The sequence below is a fragment of the Plectropomus leopardus genome, chromosome 20 (assembly GCF_026936395.1).
Source record: "Plectropomus leopardus strain MGB_pleo_1.0 chromosome 20, ASM2693639v1, whole genome shotgun sequence".
Taxonomy (NCBI): Eukaryota; Metazoa; Chordata; class Actinopteri; order Perciformes; family Serranidae; genus Plectropomus; species Plectropomus leopardus.
In genome coordinates this window covers 25,015,057-25,030,827 of record NC_142195.1, presented here as the reverse complement: position 1 = coordinate 25,030,827, position 15,771 = coordinate 25,015,057, and the positions used below count along the sequence as shown (strand labels likewise).

At 38.6% G+C, this 15,771-nt stretch overlaps 1 protein-coding gene across 1 annotated transcript in view; it reads right to left on the bottom strand.

Moving 5' to 3' along the window:
* The window catches only part of npr2 (natriuretic peptide receptor 2), a 71,955-nt gene that overhangs the window by 26,206 nt on the left and 29,978 nt on the right, over nt 1-15,771 (bottom strand). Inside the window, exons 8-11 of the mRNA XM_042508869.2 lie at nt 7,638-7,758; nt 6,018-6,092; nt 3,855-3,932; nt 633-737 (exon numbers count right to left, since the gene is read on the bottom strand). Coding sequence (XP_042364803.1) covers nt 633-737; nt 3,855-3,932; nt 6,018-6,092; nt 7,638-7,758 — 379 coding nt within the window. The remainder of the gene's footprint in view (nt 1-632; nt 738-3,854; nt 3,933-6,017; nt 6,093-7,637; nt 7,759-15,771) is intronic.

Here is a 15,771-nt window from a genome sequence, read left to right as displayed (position 1 = left end):
TCACCATATTCACACATAGGAGAGGTTGGAGCCAGATGATCACCAAAATGTTGAACTACTCCTTTTATTTTCTGTTGCACTACTGATAGAAGTTAAACTTTCTCAAGAAATTCTAAATCTGTCAAATGATCGATAAAGAGGATTGGACAGCCTCTGCAGAGGCGGAGGCTTTCAGTTTTTCTTGTGGAAGAGTTTTTAAAAAGTTTTTTTTCTGTTATAGATCCCCTCCAGACATTTTTCAAGACTTGTAAAAATACCCTTGTATGAATAATAATCTGTGTCTTGTGTGGTTTTTCCACAAAAAAGATACAATTACCTCGTTAAATTTCTTAAAATTACTACTTCTCCCTTATGCAAAATTCCAAAATCTATGAATATGCAAGTATATTTCATTTCAGAAGTTTCATTGCAGATGAGTGTAAAAACAATCTTTTAGTGTGAAACGTTGCACGAAACATCAGTCATGTTTCTCTCAAACATTCATGTTACAAGGAGCAAAACATACTGTATTTTTGAGTGGAATCTGACTTTAAGTAGCCCATCAGTCATACTTTGAAACTGTAAAAAAGTCATTTGTCACAACTATGTGTAACAAAAGTAATGCATAAAAGTAGAGTGGCAGGGGACGTTACCTGCAGGCTGCCTCTGGGACAGTACTCTGTTACGATGCAGATGTTCGGAGGGTCGATGCAGGCTCCGATGAACCTGGTTAGATGGTTGAACTGAACGTCTCTCATCTGAAAATAACCACACAAACACACTGCAACTGTGAGTGTAACTCTTTCCAAACATCACATTCCCAAACCCCATGGAAACAGAGGACGAGGGGGGAGAGGACTGATGGTTCATTTATACACAGAGTTTTGCGAATAACGCTGCCAGCAAGTTCATCAAAATAGTCTATTTGCAGTCGGCTAGCTGGCACGGCGTCTTTTTCTACGTGTTGAGGCGCATTCCTGCTCAGGGCACCCTGTTGAAACATGTGCATGTGCATAAATTGCCCCCTTGGAGGTTATGAATGAGCCTGTGTGCGAAGGATGATGAAAAAAAAGGTGTTGAGAGGATGTACGGAGCCGGAATATCAGAGCAGAGCGTGTAAAACTGCTCCACATGGAAAATGATCACAATCACACACTGGTTTTTACAATACAAGGTGTCTTCCAAAACATGAATCACTTTTAATACAGAGAGTATGAAAACGGAGACGTTTGAGGTTAAGTGATTAAGAGGGAACATTTTCTGGCAGGTTTGTTTTATGAGAAAGTGTGAAAAAGCCCAGTGATTTTCTTTTATAGAAACATGAACATTTTTTCTTTCATTCCAGCCTGTGTGAGCGCTGACAGAAGCAGCTTCAGAAAAAAGGCAATCTTTCTGCAGCCAGCATGAAACTTCAAAAACCGTGTTCACAGTTTCAACAGTGTGCTTTTCTTCTTTGAGCACGCTGAGCGACAGACGCTCTCACACCAAAACCAGGGAGTTTGTCGCTTCTGTTTCACGGCTCTGGAGATGTTAGCCTACCCTTTGGCCTATATAATTTCCCCTGCTGCACACTGGTGAGGAGGGGGGAGGAGAGCCACTACCAAGGGGGGGAGGAGGAGGAGAGTGCTGGAAGACAAGTGGTTAAGTTTCCACTGGCAGGCCCCGTCTCTTCCCCCATCTGGTTGGCTTTTTCATGAGCTGAGGTTTGACAGCCGATCAGGCCCCCGGGGCGTCTTGAGAAGCTGCCAGCTCAGACAGCAGCCTCTCTCCCATGTGTGCCTGCTGACTGACCGAGAGGCCACAGAGGCGTCCAAGAAGCCCGAACTGCTCTCCTCCGGCGGGCTGCAGCTCACACGGAAAAGGGACCAAAAATACAGAGCGGAGCCGAGTGAAGAGAAAGTGAAGAAATGGCCAAAAATCTTCCCTGTGAGCATCCATCTTGTTCATGAGCACCCATGTAATTTCTGAGTTACGGGTTTCCTGGTGCCACACTGTGTTTCCATCACCAAACCACATGCATTTTTCTCCGTCAGCTTCCTTATCGCTCCCTTGTAAATAATCCCCAGCTGAAAGCTGAAGGGACCTTTTACATCTACAGCTCGATGATGCTGAAGAAACGGTTTACGTGATACTCAACTTACGTGTGCCAAATCTGGCCCCGAAAGGGTGTCGGGTGGCCCTGTAACGATTTTCTTATTCACAAAGAAAATAAACTGATTCACATTGGAAATTGTTTTCGTACTTTCAGTATAAATAGGGTGCCAGAGTGCATAAAACAGCATAAAAAAAAAAGTCAAGGATCCTCCGACAGAGATTCTAGCTATGCCTCTAACATCCTGATATCCTTGAGGTGTCCAAGAAATGTGGTAAAATCCTTGAAAAATCTAAAAATCCTAAAAATGTCTTAAAATTCTAGAAACATCCTAAAATCCTTGAAATGTCCTAAAATCCAGGAAACGTGTTATAATCCTAAAAACATCCTAAAATCCGAGAAACATCCTAAAATCCGAGAAACATCCTAAAGTCCTAGAAACATGCTAAAGTAATAGAAATCCGTTTCAATCCTAGAAACATCCCAAAATCCTAGAAATGTCCTGAAGTCCTAGAAACATCCTACAATTTTAGAAATGTGCTAAATCCTAGCAATGCTCTAAAATCCACAAATATCTGTAAGTCCTAGAAATGTCCTACAAACCTAGAAGCATTCTAAAAACCTAGAAACGTCTTAAAATCCTGGAAACATCCCAAAGTCGTAGAAATGTCTTAAAATCCTGGAAATGTCCTAAAATCCTAGAAACATGCATAGGGCTGCTGCCATTTGCCTCTGGACTCCTGTCATTTTGCAAAAGTGGCCCCCAAGCAGAACAAGTTGAGTATCGAGATGGTTTCAGGACTCTTTGACAAACAACATCCTGCTGTGGTCAAACATGATAACAAAGAGCTCACTCCACCTTCCTGCAAACTTCCTTTAGCAATAAAACATAAAGCTCTTACTGTCTTACTGAGTCAGAAAGAATATTCTGTGCTGTTGTGGTGAAACATTTCAGGGACTCGGTTTGTAAAGCAGGTGGAGTGATTGAACCTTGCATGAAGGTCTTTTCCCTGCAGTGCTCAGTACAATGATGCCAATTCATGGTTGTTTTATTTTAGTGAGTGAATAAATGATTTGGTGAATACAACTCATTGAGATGGAGAGGAAGGTTTTTCTTTTTTTTTTAGAATTCACCTCCAAGGTCTCTGCGCTTGGCTCTCGTCACACAGAGGCCACTGAAAAACACTCTGACAACAGCACAAGCCAGCGGTCTCTCAGATGGATTTCATAACCAAATGCAAGAATTTTGGATTTGTTGGAAGAAGAAAGTCTAGTCTTGTATCTACTGCTAGCTCACCCAACACCACTGAGGTAGCTATCATTACAAGCAGCTGATGCACGCTTCCATCTGCACGGTGATATGGTTGGCAGATGTAGTTCAGTAGAGAGAAAATGAACCTACTGCTCACAACAAGGTCTGTGGATTATCTTGAGTAAAAAACTGCTGTTGAGTAACTCCCTATGATGAACTTTAACTGTATTCTTGAGGTAATGTAACTGGAAACCAGCAAAGGGACAGAGGGCGGATTCAAACCCTTGCAGCTGCATTTCGGACCTAAAAAAATAAGACAAAAATCCCCCACAAAAAACAAAAAACAAAACATGAGAATTCCTTAAGCACAATAGTCTTGCATGATGCACCGATTGTAATGCTCTTTGAAACATCTGTGATTTTTGGCTATAAAAACAAAAAAAAGTCGACTTGATTAATGCAAAATAATCAAATCAACCCATTAAAATGACCAAAAATAATAATAATTACGGATGTTAAATGAACACTTACATGTTTGAGTTCCAGTAAAACTTGTCTGGTCAGCTCTATCCTCTTCTTGTTGACATGTTTGATGGCCACCAGGTTCCCCTGTGTACAGAGAGAGCAATGAATCCAGTGTGAGGGACAAAACTGAAAGGCTTTTTATGAAGACGTTTGAAGATACAGTTCACTCCAAAATCACAAAACACACACTTTAGCTGTAGTGCTATTTATCAGTCTAGATTGCGCTGCTGTAAGATGCAGAGTGTTGGAGATATCGGTGGTAGAGATGTCTGAAACGAAACTGAAAGCGCCAGACAAAGAGAGGCAGGGGAGCTGGCATCAGGGCAAGGCTGACCCGACTTGGACCGAGAACTGCTCCTCTACCAAGCCTTCTTCTGGCTAATGCCCGGTCGCAGGAGAATGGATAAGATGTGATTAACACTCACTTAACAATGGGAAATCAGAGACTGCTGATTACTACACATCTTCACAGAGATGTGGTTAACCCGTAACATCCCAGATCAAGCTGTTGCACTGGAGAGATGGACCTTGTTGGGAGCCATAAGGACTCAAAAATCTGATGCAAATCCAAAAAATGCACTGCAGGAATTGAATAATACAATCAGTAGCAACATGCCCACAGAACCAGAAGGAATTATCATAGTAGCTGCTGATTTTAATCAACCCGTCCTTCAAATCCAAAGATGTAGCAGGATCAAGGACAAATGAAATTTCACTTTTTAAACTTTGTTTAAAAAATGACTAATAAATCTACCTTCTACCTTCTAAATTCAAGAGAAGGCAGACATCTCCACGGCCGATATCTGCAACACTCTGGAACGGTCCCTTTAAAATCATGACAAGGATGCTCTGCTTTACATGTAAATAAGGCAGGAAGAAAAAACAACAAAAGCATCATGCTGATACTATAAAAAGTGCAAACAAGGAGCATGAAACAGGGGAGAGGAGCATTAAAGCAGCATTCAGAGGAGAGAGCAGCATCTTGCAGTATAGCCTGCAGGTACATGTGGGGCCTTTTTCAGTTTGCTGCAGAAGAAGGATTGTATCTGCTGCTTTGATTTGTTGTGAGGATCAGTAAACAAAGTACGAAAGGTGAATATCTCAGAGCAACAGACAGCAGGAAAACTCTTGTAGCAACCATGAAACCAGTTCTTATGTGAGTCCGTGTGGGAGCTTTAACTTTTATCTAAAAGGAAATATACATACACTGATAGGTTTGTGACATTTCAGAGGTTATTTTCCAGTATTTGCAGGTTGTCTGTCTTAGATTTGGTGTCAGATTTGATTACATCTACCCTGTATTAAATTTGAGAAGTGTACCTCAAATAACTCATTCAAGCTGTGCCATGACATCAGCATTTATATAAAACCTGCATGCACAAGGCGAGCCATTATCCAGGGCTCATTTTTTCACATTTCCTCACACCTCCTCCACCGTAACCCTTTGAAACCTTAGCAAATTGGCTTAATTTCTTACAAAAACATCAAAGTAAGTTACAAGTTACAATTAAATTGCCTGAAATTTTGCAAAAACAAAGTTTGAAAATTTAAAAAAAGTAAAAAATAAAACAATAAAAAAAATAGATAAATGGAAAATACAACAAAAAAAAAATAGTTAAGAATATTTCTAATAATAATAATAATTATAAACATGGTTTGGAATTTTCTCTTATTTTATTATTATTATTTTTAAATATTTTCTCGTCCTTTCTCTAAATAAATTTTGAAGTCATGTTTTCCCCCTAATTTCTTGACATTTATGGGCCATTTTCTTGTCAAGTCGCTCATTGCCTTTTCCCCCATGTTTTTTTTTTATTTTTTAAATGAACTAACTTGCTCAGGTTTCATAGGGTCAAATAGCTTGTGAAAGGCGTCTGATCGCAGCACAAGAATCCAGGTTTCAAAGGGTTAAATGTATAAATTAACAGCAGTAACAAGTTGATGGTCATGTCCAGACTGTGAGGCGGGAGTGTAGAAACAAAGAAAGAGGGGAGAAAAAAAACTGAAGCATTCTGCAGCTCACATTAAAACCAACTACCTAAATTCGCCCACACTCTCTCTTTCTCTCTCCTCACCAGCAGCTCTCCGGCTTTCTCTGCGAGTGTGCACATGTGTGGGTGGGAAAGGAGTGCGCAGGAGTTGAAAATGTCAGAACTCACTAAGCCTTACCTTAAAATAGCCCGTTTTTGCAAATAGCTGATATTTTCCATGGGCAGTTATCAAGGAGCCGTAGCTGGAGCCTCTCTGAGAAGGTGGAAAGGAGTAGTGAGAAGAAGAAGAAGAAAAAAAAGAGTGTAGATTAGAGCAAAGAGGATTAAATTTTCGGTCATTTAAGTCTGCTTCCACTTCACTGCAACACAGAAAGGGTTCATCCCATGACATCCAAAATACCTCTCTCAGTGAAACATGAAATTGCCTTTCACTTATGTTTGAGAAAATAAAGTGTTTTCAGTTTTTATAACACCGACTCGAGTCCTTGGGCAAATGTCTGCAGTGCACACAGAGTGAATAAAAATCAAGTGGGCGCAGAGCACACAGACAGCCAGCACAGTCAACTACACGTTTGTATAGAATGCAAATGCTGGCAACACATGGCACGCTGGAAAATACATCGGTCTGGAAAATTACTGCGTTTTCCACACGCGCATTATCCCAAGAATTGGACCGAAAAGCAGTAATGAAAAAGGTGTGTGCATGTGCTTTTCATGAACGCTTGCACGTGTGGGACGGAGATGCATTTAGCTCCCTCGGCACAACAGAACCTGATACTTGAGGAACGTGATGAGGTATTATATATTTAGGGAAGAGGGCCAGACGGGGGCTTATTTTAACAATCATTTAATATGCCACCGCAAAAGCCAGCCACCTTCAATAAACCACTGGGAAAGCTTTCAGGAATGTGTGAACTAACAAAGGATTTGGACTCTCTCCGGGCTGCAGTGTTTGCTTTTTTTTAAGAAAAACCACTAACTGCATTTGAATACGCAGCACATTAAGTGTGTAAACAAACATGTCGGCATCTTCAATTCCTGGTGGGTCTAATTTTACAACAGCAACATCTCAACACTGATAACTGTATGAATGAAAGCTGTGGACTAGGGGTCGACAGATCATCCGCCCGGCCGATTATCAGGGCCGATATTTGGCATTTTGCAGATTATCTGCACCTGTGATTTATTTTAACGAGCACCAATAAAATTAATTAATCAAAAAGTATGTGCATTCTTTTATCATTATTATTATTTATTTATTACTTATTTTTACTATTGATATTTTGTATGCATTTTTAAATTAATTTTTTTACCTTAAACTGTTATTATGTAAATAATAATAATATATTATTATTATCATTATTATTATTATTATTATTGTTATTGTTATTGTTATTACTATTATTATTATATATGTATATAATTTTCATAATTTTCATAGAAGATCTGTATCGGTTTTGGCCCTGAAAAACCAATATCAGTTGACCCGTACTGTGGACCCAGTGTTGAGTCTTTCCCACTGGCAGAAAAGGCAACGCAACCTGCCAGGAGAACAACAACTTGTTAATCACCCATTGGAGGTCGTGCCAGCAACACTGACGGAATAAAAGGCGATATAAATCTCAGAATTATGTTCAGGGCTGCCAGCTTTAATATGAGATCATGTGGGTGTGTTTGGTTTTTAACTCCCAGAAGCCGTAAAGCGCTTTTTTGTTTTCTGTCACCTCACCTGAACATTTTTATTATATTTTGTCTGACAGCGCGGGTGCGTTAATCTGTGTCTGAGACGATAATCTACCTGTGAGAGGGTGAGGCGGCTGCCGGCTCGTTTGTGGTATTTATTGGGGCTCTCGAACTGGAGGTCCTCCCAGCGAATCCTCCACAGCATTCCAGCCAGCTCCTTCTCCAGCTTCAGTTTCCTGAGAAAAAAGGGAAAACCAGGTGTTGAAATCAACAAGGTCAGCAGCACAAAGAACAGAGGGTCATGGAGCCTCATGCTTGAAGCACAATGCAAACAAATTTCCCCTGATTTTTTGTTTGGAGTTAACAAGAATGATAACTGATATCTGCTTTTACTTAACATTTAGAAAACCAAACTTTTACTAGTTAAAGGGTATTAGTATTAGTACTTTTACTTTGGTAAAGGATCTGAATACTTCACCCATTGCTGCTGCTAACATGACATTTATAGAAATCACAGATATTGATTTAATACCTTTTTTTAAACAGATTTTTTTTTTATGTCTATCTGTGTTTGTTACTGCCGTTGTCATAATAGTAGGGCTGTACCACATGATGCATATATTTATTATCAATTAATTAATTTTCATTATTATAATTATTATTATACAGTGGTTATTGATTGATGTATATCTGCAAGTTGTGCTGATTTTTTTTGTGGTACCTTTCCAGTTTTTAGGCATATTCTGTGTGTGAATATTTGCACACGGCACAGCACCTGTTCTTGTGTGTTTAAGGGGGCGTTACCTTTTATTAAGTAATATTCATCATTGAGCACACCTGGGTTAGTGCAGATTTGGAGGGTTAATAACATTTGGTGCATCTGAAGTTGGCTTCTCTGAAATTTAAGATAAAATATGAGAAAATAAAGAGGAATTTAAGAGAATGATGCTGCATGAGGCCCAGTGGCACATAAAGTGGATGTGATTTTTGCTGAGTAAGCTGATGTTTTTAACACAGAATCATAACTTTTGAACCTCATCTTTCTGCACGCAGTGCTGTCCTTCTAATTTCACTTTTTATACAGACAAAATAAATTAATAAAGATCCTTCAGACGCAGGGTGGTCTGTTGACTCACAGTTTTATTTTGAGGAATATGGCATTTAAAACAACACAAATTCAATCTGGCGAGTCATCTTAAAGAAAAAGACTCCATTTGTGCTTTTACATTTGATCTCTCTCTCTTTGATGGTATTTCCTGAGCGATCTCAGCTCTGATTGCAAAACGCTTCACATGCAGCATTTGCATGTAGTGACGTACGTGTGTTTATGTATGCGGCTTGTGTGTTTGCAATTTTATTAGATTTTAACTTTACCAGTCCATATGCTCTACTTATTGAACTCTGACGAAGTGGAAAAGTTTTTAAGGTGTTTTTATAGTCCTGGACAAAGGGCTCTTTCTGTCAAACTCATGCTGAATATGCAAAAACATTACACAGTAAAGACCTATACTGGAGTTTAGGGAAATCAACAGGTCTTATATCAGTAGCTTTAGGTGAATAGAAATGTTGCTTGAAGGTCAAATTAACCATTTCTGATGCCTCTTTGAGCGTCTACGACTCCAAATGATGAGTTGAATGTCATTGTGAGAAATCCGTCTTTCTTCTTAAAATAAAGGCACTTGTTCTGATGACTCACAGGTCTTTTCTTCTTAGAGAAATGAAAAACAATGACAGCCATGATGAAGATTAAAATCCACTTCAGTTCTTACTCCCACGCTCTTTATTTTTAACAAACTGACTGAGAGCGGACTCAGATGTTTTAACCTCATGTTAGTGCTAACACTGGTGCAAAAATAACTCAACACTGTAAAAATGACCCTTAAACCTGACAGATTCAAAGTAACTGGAGCACTAAAACCAGTAAGAATAATGTCTTTAATAGCATTTTATGATTGTTTTAGCTCAACTTTAACAACAACAGAGTTTCAGTGGACGAAAAGCAAACATAGAAAACCCTAAAATGCCACACAAAAGGCTATCATCCTATTTATGGGCTAAAATCAACAAGAGCTTTGCATAATATGTTAATAAATTTGGCCAGTCAGTGTCATTTCTCAAATGATACAATACAGTTATGAGGTCCATCGTTCACCCGTTTTTTTCTCGGATCACTCCTCCATACAGTGAATTATGGGTGGATAAATTAAACTGCTCGACGACGACAAACAGCCTTCAAATGTCTGCCCACACAACCTAAACCAAATTAATTAATCTTGTAATTTTCACGTCAGTTATATTTGACATGTTTTGGGTGTTATTTTTGTTTGTTTATTATCAGTCTGAGTGGCAAACACGAAGCACCACAGAGGGGAAGAGGCAGCGAGTCAACACATCTGGGACAAATCTCAGAGGAGCTGCTGTTTCTGGATACTTAATGATTTACAGCAAAAATAAAACTATTAGTCCACAGTTTTGAAAACAGGGGCGTTTTCTTTTTTGGGGGGGGCGTGGGAGGAGGAAATTCACTTGAGTTTGAAGCACTTAGACATGAAAAACGAGCAGAGGCCATACATTCCAACACAATCTTAAAGGTGTAAAACACTTCCAGATGGCTGCAGGAAATTATTGCAGCGTTTGCATATCACCGCGTTTCCCCCAAAACCTTCCCAGTTGGCCCCAAAGGTGGCTCTTTTATTTATACCTCCTTTTAACCAGGCAAAAACTGTGCAGTCTAAAAACTTAAAGGGGATTCGGATGCTTGTTTGTGTCTACAAATACTCCAAGCTGTGCCTATGTGCAACCATTTTGAGGGCAGGAAACACCATTAAACCGCCGGTGCCCTCCAGCCTCATCCACCACCACCAGAAAAAAAAGGTATTTTTCTATTTAAGGAGCCTCGTTTAGAGACCTCTGGCAGCCAGAGGGGCAAAGTGTGGGGCTCCACACTGGGCCTATTGTTTCATAAGTCCCATATGTGAATACCTCTGCTGGACCAACCCCTCCATTAAAACAACAGAGCGGCCGCTGCTCTGCTCAACATCCCCTCACACTGCTGCTGCACACCAGACTCCAAGATCAACTGAGAGCTGCCGACCAGGTTAAACCTACGAGTGACTCAAGATTAAATGAAACTAATGCTCCACGAAAAGTAGAAATCAGTGAGAATGCATGCTTTTAGAGTGTGGACGACTTGAGTAACTTGGAGTTTCTCATAGAAATCAGCTTGTTTCAACAATAATACACCAGCGCAGTCACCTCAGGGTGGCCATGTTTCTACAGCTCATGAAAGTCACTTTTAAGGCTTTTAAGGACTTTTTAAAGCCATTCGGTATGAAATATATGATCAATGTTAAAATAAGTTAGTAAGTTATAGCAAGTTTCCGATCTGTAAGACTAATCTCCCTGTTGAACTATTGTTCAACTGTCTGATTTTCATTTGTACTTTTAAATAACAATAAAACTTTTTTAAAGGCCTTTAAAGGCGTTTAAAGGCTTTTTAAAAAGAAACTCAGAATGAAATATAAGATCAATGTTAGAGTAATCAAAGTTTAAGAAAAACAGAAAAGGACTTTCTTGGTGCCATTAGAGGCACTCGGCATATTATGTATGTATATACACACACACTAACACAAACACACACACACACACACACACACACACACACACTTATACATATACTGTATATATGTATACACACACACACAAGTTTTTTACAATGCAACATCGAAAAAAAGGTAAAATCTAACTTCCCTTATCTTAGCATTTTCAAGACTTTTGAAGGATTGATTTAAGATTATTTTTTGGCTTTTTGCTTTCATATTACGGACCGATTAAGATTGAACAGGGGAGACAGAGGTGACGACACGCAGCCAAAGGCCACAGGTCGGAGTCAAACCCACGGCCGCTGCAGCAGAAGGACAAAGTCTCTGTACATGGGGCGCCCGCGCTGCTGGGTAAGCTACTGGGCCCCAATTGAAGACATTTTAATACCAATAAATACCTTGTTTTATTGATCAATGAATGAAATTACTTTTAAGATGTTTTAAGGATCCACAGAAAACCCTGGCAGGGACGACGTCCCCCACAATATTTAGATCGTGCATTTGCCCCCCCCCCCCCAGTACAAACATAAAAGTAGCAAAGTTCTTATATTTTAACAATATTAAACACATTTCCATTTTAAATCAATGCAAAAAAATCAACAGAATGCAGGAAATTATGTGTTTGACGCTCAAACTTTCCAGGTGGAGAACCCCAAACCTCCCATTTCATGTGGGTTTGGTCATATTTGCCCCCCAGTGCTGAAATTTCAGAAAGAGCCATTCTTTAAACTTTTTAAGAAGTTTTTCAGGAAACATTTTTCTCTTCTGCTTCTTCTTAAAAAGAAAAGACGTCAGTCTGAATATGAGGTTAAATGACTCATCAAATGGTTTGTTGCAGTGCTTGTTTCACCACAAAGCAATACAAAGAAACTGACATTTCATTACACGTCGCTCTTTATTAAATTCACAATATTTTACTATTGTGGACATTTTACACAGGAAATAATTGCGAGCTGCATCATGTTACAAGCGCAACCTACTACCAAACCAGCCACCCATTTCTGATACAAAATAAATCAATAATTTCACAGTAAAGAGCTTCCTCGTTTATTACAGAGTAATCTGGGGTTTCTTAAAGGGCAGTTCAACCCATTATTTAAAAAAAGAAAAAAAACCACATTGCTATTTATCAGTCTCGATTGTTTTGGTGTGAGTTGATGAGTGTTGGAGATATTGGTTGTAGAGATGTCTGCCTTCTCTTAAATATAATGTAACTACATGGCACTTGACTTATGGAGCTCAATGCACCAAAAAAAAAAGAAAACAAAATTGAAAAAAAAGGAAAAAATAAAAAATAAATAAAAAGAAAGAACAAAATGGAAAAAAACCTAAATGAAATAAAAAATGATGACCGGTTACTCAAGAAGATCCACAGACCTTGTTGTAAGCAGTTTCAAGTAGGAACTGCCGTCACCCCAAAATAATGCAACTAGATCGCATTTGTCTTATGGATCTCAAGGCGTCAAAAATGAAATAAAAATGAAAATAAAAACAATTTAAAAAGAAAAAAAAGGGAAAAAATGGGGTAAAATGGAAAAAAGAAAAAATCAACAGCACTGTATCTTGTTAAAAATATGAAACCGATTACTCAAGATGATCCACAGACCTTGTTGTGAGTAGTTACATGTGTGTTTTTCTTTGTTTAAATTTTCTTTCTAATGAACTATATCTGCTCACTGAATCACTGGAAAGCAGGTAGATGCATGGCAGACCATGCATCTATGAACAAGAGACCCAAGACAGCGCAAGGTATAAACAATAATGCCGTCCTCCTCAGCTGAGCCGTAACGTTTGCTAACCGCATCTAGTTCCATTATATTGGAGAGAAGGCAAACATCCGAACGGCTGATACCTCCAACACTTTGCAATTTAAACCAAAACAACCTAGATTGATAAAAGCACCACAGGTTATAGAAAAAAATATGTATTTTGGATTTTTGGGTGAACTGTCCCTTTAATCTCCTCTTCCCTGTGAACTACATTAATAAATCCCGTTACCCCAGCTATTAAAAATATAATTAATCTGAGTATAAAATTTTTTTGTATTAAAGTACAAACCCGTAACAAATATAATTGGACAGAAATGATAATATATTTTCTATTTAATTTTTCCTATTAAAAATATATAAAATAAATATTACTATATCATTCTTATAAATTGCATCCCTGTATGCATATCAAGCGACCCCGAGGTTGATTGATCTGAGAATAACTACTAACAGTGACAAAACTCTGTTTTTTAAACATTTTAGTGGTGTTTTTAAAGGTCGAGCCCTGAACATGGAGGCCTCTCAGCAGCTGGTTGATCTTACAGACGGCTGTAAACAGCTCGGCCTCTCTGTCCGTCAGCAAAGCTCACTGGTGTCTGCAAAAACAGGAAGTGATTTGTTAGCCTTTGCTATCAAACAGAGCTGTCACAGAAAAGCCTCAAGTGATGGTTTATTTTATGCTTTTTACTTTGAACGGGAGGTTTACATTTACAGATTCATGCCCTCAAAATCCAATAAAAGACAACATGTTCAGGTCTGTGAGAAATAGCTTTGCATATATTAAACTGTCATTTATGTAAATGAGGAATCTAAATATAGTTTGACTCAAGCAGAGAGCAAAAACTGTGGGTCAGGACCAAAAATGCATCACAGATTTTCCCTGTTGGGTTCCCATAACAGAAATAGATATCTGTTGCAATAAGTCACATCGATTTTTTTTTAAAAAAGAAGAGCATATTTCATGAAACTTACTGGCCAAGAGTCCAGGAAAACTAGCTATCTTGTTAGGAAGCCATGCTGTGCTTGCTGAACTCGAAGCTGAAATAAAAAGAGAAGAAAATGTCAATTTTTTTCAGAATTAGGTGCACACTCTGCATCTAGTTTATTTGATATTGAACATTATCACTCAGATTCAGGTTTGGTGGATTTACCTCAGGCGGATAGCTGCTCCTCCGTCTTTCTTCCACCATTCCTCTGATCAAAATCCACTCTGATTGGCTGGTGATTAACACTTGTTTGTGTTAATAGTCAGTATTAGAAAAGTAATCAGATTACTGGTGTGATTTGTTAGTTAGAGCTGTGTAGTGGCACATAAATCAGCTCCTCCTTACATAAAAATCATTACATTTATTCGCTGTGGATATAATTAACCGCCTATGTAAATACATCCTTGTAGAAGTGATGGAAAAGGGAAAAATAGAAACATTAATTTTCTTTTATTACATGCAGATTTCACCCGTGACATTACCCAGAATTTAGCAATCCTTCCAGTGGCTTAATTGCTAAGGGCATGCATGATTAACTTCTTGTGTAATTGAATGGGGCTCAATCACAGAATGACTTCCATAAACATGTAGACCGTGCCACACGGGACACTGTAACGATTTCATTTGTTTTCACAGCTGAATGCAGAGAACAAAGCTACAACCACTAGAAATGAGGCAGGCGATTATTTTATCTGCAAGACACACAGCTGCTCGGGGGCGGCAGTGAACACTAACACTTATTTAAACACCTGATTACATAGCGTGTACTCCATTTATTTCTAACTAAACAGTGTCATAGTCTGCAGGATTTCTATTAAAGATGTTGGTGCCACCTGTGTTGTAAACCTAAACTAGTGAGTGAAAAGACTGCAAAACAAGTCACAGTAAGCTATTTCTGTTCAGTCAGTTTTCTGGAAAGAAGTGGAAAAATTGGATTGAATGTGAATCGATTTGTTTCCATACAGAGCCTTGGCTGGATTTTAGATATACTGAGGTCATGAGTGCAAATTCCTCCACCCTCCTCTAATGTCTGACTAGACACCAAAGATCTCTTTTCCACATTATATTCATTCATTTAACTGTTTAATAAAGGTTAACTTATCTCACCACATGATGATATGATTGTATTTTTGCCCCAAAAAACAGTCACACTGAAAGATGTAGATAAGTAGTTGTACAATGTAAGCAGGATATCAGGTATTCAGTGACTATAGGGACAATTAAACCGGGCTGTCAGGTGGTCATGTGCAACAAGAAATCGGCAACCAATTCTCAGCCTTCTGCAGCAAATACTTTTTAACAAAGCCTTTAAAAATTAGGGACAGCAAACACTAAATATACACCCCAAAATACTTTTTCGTAGGACAGTGTAATATATATTGATACTGAGACCTCTTACCCAAATGACCACAAGTTGTTGGTTAATACCTCTAAATACGGCCTACAGGAACTAAATTAGTGTAACTACTACGTGGATGACAGAAAAGCTCGTATATGACCATTAACAGTCACAGTTTTGTACATATGGTTAACGTTGTGAAAAGGTCGCAGTTGCACCAAAACTAACACTCTTAAGTTTTTAAGGTTAAGAAATAGATTGCAGTTTTGCTTTAGATACATCATGTGAAATCCATTCATAGTGTAACATATGTCAACATACTACATTTAGTTGTTAAAATAACTGAATGCTAAATTTTGCAGGTTTTTTTTTTTTTTTGAACACAGACCTCCTAGATTAAAGTCCAGTTTGGTTTGACCCGTCCCCCCCACCCAGAGTGGACTTTCTAACTCTTATACCACATCGCCTGAATCCCCCTTTGGTTCCTGTAATAACGTCTACAGTCTATGTAAAAATGTATATGATTTCTATTTGAAAAACAATGTATGTGACC